Raw genomic sequence first — 9204 nt, 5'->3', positions numbered from 1 at the left:
TCCTCGTCACGCATCCACACAGAAGACTTTATTTGTTTGCTTCAAATCATCTGTTAGTGAAAGCGTCACATATTAGAGGCGCCGTAGAAAAGGCAGAGTTTATAAAAATAAAAATATTCATAAAAAATATGAATATTTGACATTGCTTGTGCATTAAAATTAGCTCAAATTTACACAGGTGTTAATGTGTTTACAACCATATGCAAGAACATTTTATTAGCTTTCACTTGGCACAACTTACAATGCTATAGCATCAACCTCTGGGAAGCTACAATGAAAACAAGGACATAATATCCCAAATTTTGCATTGTTTTTGAACAACATCAACAATAAAACTCTATGGCTCTTGAGGCAGGCATAGCCAAGGTCCAAGCTCAAAATAACTGGTATATTTAGTTCATTTAGACCTTGGAGAATGGGAAAAATATCAGTTTGCATGTGTTTGATGAAAAAGGTTTAATTTGAAGAGGTCTAGTCCACCATCATGCTGCTTGTGGGTGTAAACAGAGCTTGAGTACGCAAGTGAAAAACGTTGTGATGGACGTCATCATCACTCAACGATACCTGTTTATGTTTACATGGACAGGATTCGCATTGTGTTTAAAGAAAATTTCACCGTGGAGCCCGTTCACAAACCATTGCTGTTACCAAGGAAACCAAACTTTAACATTGTACTATCTCAGTGTTGTTGTGTAAACAGGGCCGTTTTTATTATCTCTACAATTTCACAAAACCTAAACACTGCAATAAAAGAATGATAATGGAAACACCTACTTTAGAACAATGTAAATATTAGTTAAAAAGTTTTTAGCCTCTCATAAGGTGTTTCTTCAGATTTTTAATATAAAAGAATATTTCAAAAGTGTGATAGAAACAGTTTTTTTGCGTTTTCATGTCTCCCAATGGGATGAAAGAGTCCTGTGACCAGTTCATTTCTGGTAAAGATGGCATGGTATGAAGCAAACAACAGCTAATTTCAGGGTTTTATAATGAATTAGAAAAGAAAACGAGGGAGAAAGGGTTAAAAAAAGCCGTGGCAAATTCTCCGCAGCAAGTAGGAAACCCCAAATAACACGATGTAGCTACCTTGCATAAGCCGCAGTTCTTTCAAAATGTCATCGACTGACGTGATTTTAAGAGAACTGAGGCTCATGCGCTAAACACCATTCAATGGAAACATCTGAAAAATCACAATTGTTTGTCAAAACCTACAAATATCGCTTTTATTTTGTGAAAAACTGTAATGGAAATGCAGCTGTTGTTTGTTCAGCATCCTGCTGTTTCTGTAGCTGAGATTTCACTTCTCCACTGCATCCTCCTGGTCCCCAGTTCAGTCATGCAAAGATGGCTGCAGGAAATAATGTTAAAGAATGTCGCAGGTTTGTGATCACCTGTTCACACTAACAAAGTAATGGAGAGTTGGCTAAAGCTAAAGCAAGCTGTGCGCCAAATATTTTCCTTGTTGTGACAACAAGTTGGGCTTTAAATATCTTACATTTATAACTGGCTAAAAGAAAAACATGATGCATTTCCTTTATGTGGCTGTAAGCAGTAGAGGAGGGAAAATCTAATAAAAAAAAATCGAGTATCGAGGTTTTTTGCGCCACAATTTTAAAACAGATTTTTTTTGTTCAAAAAATCTTTTTTTTTTTTTTAAATAAATAAAAATAATCCATTATAAAATTTTAGTCATTTTTATTGTCTTTATTGATCTTTTTACTTGTGTTCTTGGGTATTACAGCAGCAGAATGATGGTCTGGCTACTCGCTTGCTTTTTTTTTCCAATTGCAATCAAGAAAAATGACGAGCAAAAAAGGTTTAGTACATTTTTCTTGTTTTGTTTTTAGTCTACAAAAATCAGCAATGTTAAAATACTTGTAAGAATCGCAATTTAAATCGAATCAGCACCCAAAAAAAACCCAAAATCAAATTGAATCAGGACGAAAGCGTGTCACTAGTAAGCAAGGTTGCCGTCATGCTAATGGCCTGTTTTGTTTGTATTATGTGTCACCAGTAAATAAAAAGGAGAATCCCTCCTGATTCTCAGCAGCTCCACACTAACTTTCGCTACTCATACTAAACTGCTCTGAAGAAAGAAAAGAGCATCTGTGTTCACAGACCAGTGTAAAGAAATCTAGACTTTCCCTCTTATCTGAGTAATCTGGCCCTCTAGCCTATATAATGTGGTTTCCTCCCACCAAAGTAAGCCTTTGTTTACCTTGATATTTGCAACCACCAAACAGATTACTGTGCTGTACATGAAACATATCCTCTCTACTATTCTTTTTTAAAGCGATTCAGTGGATGATACACCTTTAAAGGTTGTCAGTAACCTACATTTCTGAATAAAAGGGTTGCATTACAAATGATAGATTCAGCCTTTGACTAACATTACATTCAGGTTAAGGCTCTTATCTGACAGAAACACCTGGACGAAAACAACCAAACCACTGCTTTCTAACAAGATGCGACCGTGACGGCTGCATCTTTGGAAACCTGTTGGCTTCCAATATGGCTACCTGAGCTCAACTTAGGTTCAACATGTGCCGTGATCCTGCGTAGCACCATACAAGAGGGGCAAACAAACATGAACGAATACCTCATTAGAGAAAAAAAAATATTTACAAAGCACCACAAACAATGCAAAGACCGATAAAGTGTGTTCAGACTGTGTGCTCTCTGCGCAGCGCGGGGGAGTTTGCGTCTATCTCTTGGTGTAGTCGATGTAGCTGTTCTCCACACACAGCACGACGTAGGAGCTGGAGCAGCTGCTGGAGCTCTGCTGGGTGAGGCTGCCGCTCTGCAGCGACGTCGCCATGCCGGTCACCGCCACGTCGCCGACTCGCCACGTCTCGCAGAAGCTGTCCACATGCCTCTGACCTCTGCTGGTCGAACCGTGCCATGCCATTTTCTCCGGCCTCAGAGGGAAATATACAAAAGCTTTAGCTACTTTTTTCCCCTTAAGTTATATGAATGTTTGCGCTGTTGATTGGTCGGTTGGCTCACCATGTGCCGTCTCTGAGAACATCCTTGCCGTTGAAGGAGTAGATTGAGACGTTGTCCTTCATTCTGCCATCGTTAAAAATGGCTTCCCAGTTGTCAAAGAGAACCTCATCCTGTAAACAATCACGACACATTCAGCTTAAAAAAGGAAGCTGCTTTTTTTTCCTACGTTAATGTAACGCAACTTTGTGCCCTCAATGCTCTGCTAGTCACCAGCGTCTCTGCTGACAGAAGCAACTTTGTTTACTAGGGGTTGGAAAATCGTATAAAGAAAAAATCGAAAATCTGGATTTTTTTGCTTCACAATTTTAAAATCGATTTTTTTTTTTTTTGCTAGAAAAATCGATTTTTTTTTTCCAACTAAATTAAAATTTTATAATGGATTATTTTTGTCATTCTTATTGTTTTTATTGATCTTTTAACTTGTCTTCTTGGACATTATAGCAGCAGAATGATGATCTGACTACTGTGTTTATTTCCCACATTGAAATCAAGATTTTTTTTTTATTATTTTATTTTATACATTTAATTTGTTTTTAATCTATAAAAATCAGCAATATCGAAGAATTGTGAGAATCGCAATTTTAATCAAATCGGCACCCAAAAAATCGGAATCAAATTGAATCGGGACAAAAGCCTTATTGTTTACCCACCTTCAGGTTGACTATTGGGATGTTGTCTCGGTCAGCCCTGCGGACGATGCTGTAGAGATCCTGGAGTCTGGAGGACAGGAAAGCCCGGAAAGTTCCCTTCATCCTGATGGCCTGCGCCTGGGTGAAGCAGAGGAAATCTGCGCCTCGGATCCCCCGCATGGCGCCGGTCTGAGGGCTGTTCAGTGCAATCAGATGGAGCTGAAGGACAAAGAAGGGGTTAATGCTCTTTTATAGCTTGACTAGCAAGAGCTAAAAATGGGTCAACCTGTCTTGTCTTACCGCTGGACCTGCAGCGTGGCTGTGGATTGGGGTTTGGGGTACAGGAGGTGGAGGTCTCCGTTGAGGGGTGACTGGGGCAGAGTAACGACTATCTGGTTGGTTTGAGCGGTCTACGTAGCTCGGAAACCTGTCATCCGTCTGCGAAGGATACCGCGGATCTGGCTGGTATCGCGTGTCGGGGTAGTATCGGGGATCAGTTTGACCCGGGTACACCTGTGGCGGAGGCTGAAACGGACTCTCGGCTGGCCTCTGGAGGTCCGTGCTGGAGTGCTGGTCTGGGGAGTATGGGACAACTGGTGGCGGCTCCACAGCTGCAACGTCATTACCCTGAAACATAAGAAACGTGTGATGGATTTCAGCAGCGATGTTTGTTTTGGGAAGAATAAAGAAGAAATGCCACTCACAGCAACATTCGGTAAAGGGATGTAGGCCCCGAGCTGGAGGTCAAACAGAAAATGACATTAAGTCTCAGAAGTTAACGTGAACGAATAATATTCATAGTAGACCAAAACTTCCACCTGGACTTGACGAAGTCCATCTCGAACTCGCAGGTAGAGGTCTGTTTGGTCTATGATGTACACCAGAGAGCCTTCAGGTTGTCTTCTAGCTGTGGCAGTCATAGTTTCAAAGGACCTCAACATCGTTACCTAGAAACACAGAACAATGCAGCAGTTTTAGCTAAATCCAAAGCTAATTTTCTCTCGCCTATTACGCCTCTGAGTAAAGTTGTAAAAAGAAAAAATGGCTGCTAAGGACTTTTTGTCACGCTGTTCATGTCTTAGTGCAGAAAGAAATGACAGGCTTTTATTTTTTTTTACTATTTAAATGTTATAAATAAAGAACAGATCAAGACATTGTGGAAAAGTAAAAGCAAAGCAAGTCAGGTTGATAAAAAAAAAAAAGGTTCATAGAAAACTAATCTGCAACTATCTGACAGCTGATCAAGGCTGAGACGTCGAGTATTTCATGGCTCTTCCAACGTTAACTAGTGATGTGTCATTCACTGCAGGGCTGGATTTAAGACGTGTGCTTGCTTATCACGGCTTCCAAACTTTATGATCTTTAAATTCTGTGCTCATTTTGATGGCACATGACATTTATTATACAGATTCCTGCAGCCGTCGTTGAGGTGACTCTTTTTTTCTAGCTCGCCACCGCAGAGAGAAAATCTGCCAAAGTTCAGCGGCTGGGCTTGAAGACTTTAGTCTTTAAGTATCTGATTTATTTATTGTGGTTCTGTGTTCACTTGTGATAACCAATCACTGAAATGAGGCTTTTGTTTTATAAAAGAAAGTTAATATAAAATGGGCTCATGGGTAGGTGGGGGGCCTTCTTTGTGCTTTATCTGTGTGAGATCACAAGAGATCATAAATGATTAGGTGTGTATTTAATCAGGTTAGGTTATATGATGCAATTATATATTATTTTAGGGTTAATATAATATGGGTACGTAAAGCCTTATTCTTAATTTGATGTTAAAATTATTTCAAATTGATATTTAAAAGGGGTGGGAATCGAAAAATGAAAAATCTGGATTTTTTTGCTTCACAATTCTAAAATCGTTTTTTTTTTTTTTGTTTGTTGTTAAAAATTAGATTTTTCTTTTCAAATAAATAAAAATAATCTATTTTAAAATTTTTTGTCATTTTTATTGTTTTTATTGATCTTTTTATTTGTCTTCTCGGGCATCATAGCAGCAGAATGATGGTTCTGGCTGTGTTGTTTTTTCTTGACTGAAATCAAGAAAAATGACGGGCAAAAAAAAAATTTTTTTTGCATTTATTTTGTTTTTAAATCTACAAAAATCAGCAATATCGAAGAATTGTCAGAATCGCAATTTTAATCAAATCGGCACCCGAAAAATCGGAATCGAATTGGGACAAAAGCATATCGTCACAGCCCTAAAATTTAATCACAGTTGGTGTTCTGTAAATAACTTTATAAACTTTGATTTTATAAAAACAGAATTAAAAAAAGTTCTTACTAAACACAACCTTTTATCATGGCTAAATCAGGCTAAAAGAGCTAGCTGTGAAGGATGCTAAATGAAGAACCATTTGGAAGCTGTAAGACTTGTTTCTTCTCAGGGCCAAACCAAAAGAGACAAATCTTTTAAAAACAGCCAGACTTCCTATTAGTTATGTAAACCCTTAAGGGTCAGATCACACCTCCATGATCAGATCACTTTTTCTTTTTTTATATATATATATATATATATGAAGCATGACAAAAAACCCCAATCCTGGACACCAGTGGCACTGCGGTCATCTTCACTTAAAAATCCGCTTTTATTTAACGTGGTCAGATCACGAGAAACTGAAGATTTAAGGATAAACAGAAAGAGGAAAAATAATCTTTGTGTCATATCGGAAACACTGTGCTGAAATAACAAAACAAACGTAGGTACGGCATATGATGTGGTCCATAACCTGCAGGCCGACCCGCATGGAGCAGTCTGCTCTCTTTGATCTCTTGCAGTCATGTTTTTTTATGAGTTAAAGTCCGACAGAGAAGAAAACACTGCAGACGTTTGGCTGTGCCAAAAGGTCTACTTACTCCAGAGGAGGATCCAGGTAGTCCTGGAGCTCCAGGTGGTCCCGGTGGTCCAGGAATACTGATTGCTGCCATTAAAACAGAGATATGAGCTTTAATGGAACTGAACACAGAGAGAAGGTCTATTTGGACTGATAGCAAAATCTCCCACCGTCCCCAGGAGACAGATCCCCTCTGGATGGGGTGCTAGTCTACAACATTTAGGGGTCTTTTGTCTTTTTTTATTATGGTTTTCCAAGTTCACAAGATCACACACAGACTTCTATCTTGACTTACTCTGTGTGCCTCGGTAAGGCCCCGATAGGGACGGTCCGGGAGGTCCTGGTGGCCCTGGTGGTCCAGGTTGACCGTCATAGCCTCTTCCTGGTGGACCAGGTGGCCCCTGAGGGCCTGGTGGGCCAACAATGGAATCTCCTTGAGGACCCTAAGAGGACAAAATCTGGATTAACATCTTGCAGGCAAGATAATTACAGATCAGATGGTTTTTAAAAGTGTGATCTCACTTGAGGTCCAGGTGGTCCCGGAGCTCCGGCTGCACTCCCACCGTAGCGTGGGTCATAATATCCTCCGCCGGGTTCTCCTTTTTCACCTTTCAAGCCCATCTCACCTTTCAGTTCATTCTGGCCAACAAAGTAAAATAAATGCAAATCAAATGAAGCAGGTCTGAGCATTTTCTGGCGGGACTCACGAGCGACGTCACACTGGGAGGAAGGGTCTACCTTTAAAGCGTAGAAGTCAAATCTGGACCCATAACCTGAATCAGAAACACCACATGATGCAGTTATTCGGTGAAAACTCTTAAAACTCTGCATGTTTTTACATAAAGTGAAGCTACCTGGAATTTCAAGAGCTCCTGGTGGTCCACGATCTCCCTTCTCTCCTTTAACTAAACAAGACAGTCAGCAGGAAGTTAGGCGGGTTTAAAGCCGTATGGCAGCGAGTGATCCAGGAAATGTTCTGTGGCACCAACTCACCGGGGTAATACCTCGAAGAATCATCGTATCCCTGATACAAAATAAAAGCTCATTTCAGTTTACATCCATAGGACGTTAAATTAAAACAGCTGAATGTCTTCACTTACTCTGACTCCATCGATTGAAGGAGGCGGTCCAGGAGGTCCGGGAGGCCCTGGTGGACCTGGGGGACCCTGAAAAACAACAAATATTGATTTACTATGTGTAAATGAGGATGAATACAGCCTGTGAGTAATGTAAAAAGGAAAAACCAAGTGAGACACTTACAGGGTAACCGTATCCAGACCCACTGCTTGAATCTCCTTTCTCTCCTTTGGCGCCGTTCAGTCCTGGTCGGCCCTGAAACACGACGACGATCAAATTAAAGTCCACAATAAAAAATATTCTACTAAATCAGCAAAAAAGACAAGTTGATCAGCTAAAAGAAAAATTAAGCTGGAGTTTTAGGAACATAAAGATATGATGAGAAATCAATGCAAAAATTCAGAAAATATGGGGAAATTTGTCTTTTTGTTGTTTTTTTTTTATTTTTTATTTTTATGGTGCCTTACATGTTTTAACAAAGATACTAAAACACACGCAGTCACATGCAGGACGAAGGCTGCAAATCTGGTGAAAAGTGTGTCGTGATTGGATCATCTTTGCTGAAACTTACTTGGTAGGCGGAGATTTTCCACTTACCGGTCTGCCAGGGAAACCAATCTCTCCCTTCAGGCCTGGGGGACCTAGTGGACCCTGGGGAAACACATGTACTTGTTATACCAACTGGATGCAGTTAGCTTGTCAAACACTTAGATGGTAAAAAATGTTACATACTGGAGGTCCCACTGGGCCAGGACTTCCCCTCTCACCCTGCAAGTTGACACACATGCACGGTATAAACATCACAGTGATATTCAGTACACTTACACACTTACATTTAGTTCAAGTACAAATAAGAGGTGATATACCGGTTGTCCTGCCAGGCCTCCCAGGTATAAAGGTCGCCCATCAGGCCCCATTATAATGCCAGGTTCTCCCTTTTCCCCCTGCACAAAGCATGGATTTTACAAACATGCTGCTGAAAAATCCCCATTACATGATCGAGACACACATCTGCTTTCTTTCTCCAGATCAAATTCTTTTTTTTATTATTATTGTTATTATCATTATTATTATCATTATTATTATTATTATTATTATTATTATTATTATTAATATTACACCTTCCTAAAAGAAATTTAAAACAAAAACTGAGAATGAATGTGAAAAACAAACATCTATATGAGTTTCAGGCAGTATAACATCACTGCTCCAGTTCAGAGTGACTTTAACAGACCAGTATACAGAAGTAGTAACTGATTAAAGTGTGTATTTGTGAATGGGTGAGAGAGTGACGTTTTTTCAAACGCAAACGAAAGTGAAAACTTCTTACAAACAAGAAGAATGTTTCAATTTAGCCTCAAAACAAAAAATAAATACAAAGATTAAGGAAAGGTGTTGAAAGTACAATCTGAATTGTTCTTGATTTGTTGAAATTCCAATAATTTCTGAGTAAAATCTGACAGAAAGCATTTTTTAAAATTTTTTTCCAATTATAATATTATATATATTTAAAATAAAAAATACAAAATATAGAATATGTTCATTTTTTCAACATTCAATTAAACAACATGGATTAATCTACCTTCGGTGCATATCCTGGAGGTCCTGCATCCCCCTTTTCTCCTTTTGGTCCGCTGGGTCCCTAAATCCAAGCCCAC

At 39.4% G+C, this 9204-nt stretch overlaps 1 protein-coding gene across 3 annotated transcripts in view; it reads right to left on the bottom strand.

Moving 5' to 3' along the window:
* The window catches only part of LOC306773789 (uncharacterized protein), a 62260-nt gene continuing 53056 nt past the window's right edge, over positions 1-9204 (bottom strand). For all 3 annotated transcript variants that reach the window (XM_079263692.1, XM_079263690.1, XM_079263691.1), the window contains exons 24-41: positions 9129-9188; positions 8413-8490; positions 8279-8314; positions 8144-8197; positions 7730-7801; positions 7570-7635; positions 7463-7493; positions 7324-7374; positions 7208-7242; positions 6992-7108; positions 6765-6912; positions 6492-6556; positions 4454-4582; positions 4340-4372; positions 3936-4262; positions 3657-3854; positions 3007-3116; positions 1-2918 (exon numbers count right to left, since the gene is read on the bottom strand). In XM_079263692.1, the coding sequence (XP_079119818.1) occupies positions 2705-2918; positions 3007-3116; positions 3657-3854; positions 3936-4262; positions 4340-4372; positions 4454-4582; positions 6492-6556; positions 6765-6912; positions 6992-7108; positions 7208-7242; positions 7324-7374; positions 7463-7493; positions 7570-7635; positions 7730-7801; positions 8144-8197; positions 8279-8314; positions 8413-8490; positions 9129-9188 (1824 nt within the window). In that variant the 3' untranslated portion in view covers positions 1-2704. The remainder of the gene's footprint in view (positions 2919-3006; positions 3117-3656; positions 3855-3935; positions 4263-4339; positions 4373-4453; positions 4583-6491; positions 6557-6764; positions 6913-6991; positions 7109-7207; positions 7243-7323; positions 7375-7462; positions 7494-7569; positions 7636-7729; positions 7802-8143; positions 8198-8278; positions 8315-8412; positions 8491-9128; positions 9189-9204) is intronic.

The sequence above is a fragment of the Telmatherina bonti genome (genome assembly GCF_933228915.1).
Source record: "Telmatherina bonti genome assembly, chromosome: 24".
Lineage (NCBI taxonomy): Eukaryota > Metazoa > Chordata > Actinopteri > Atheriniformes > Telmatherinidae > Telmatherina > Telmatherina bonti.
This window is presented reverse-complemented; position numbering and strand designations above follow the sequence as displayed.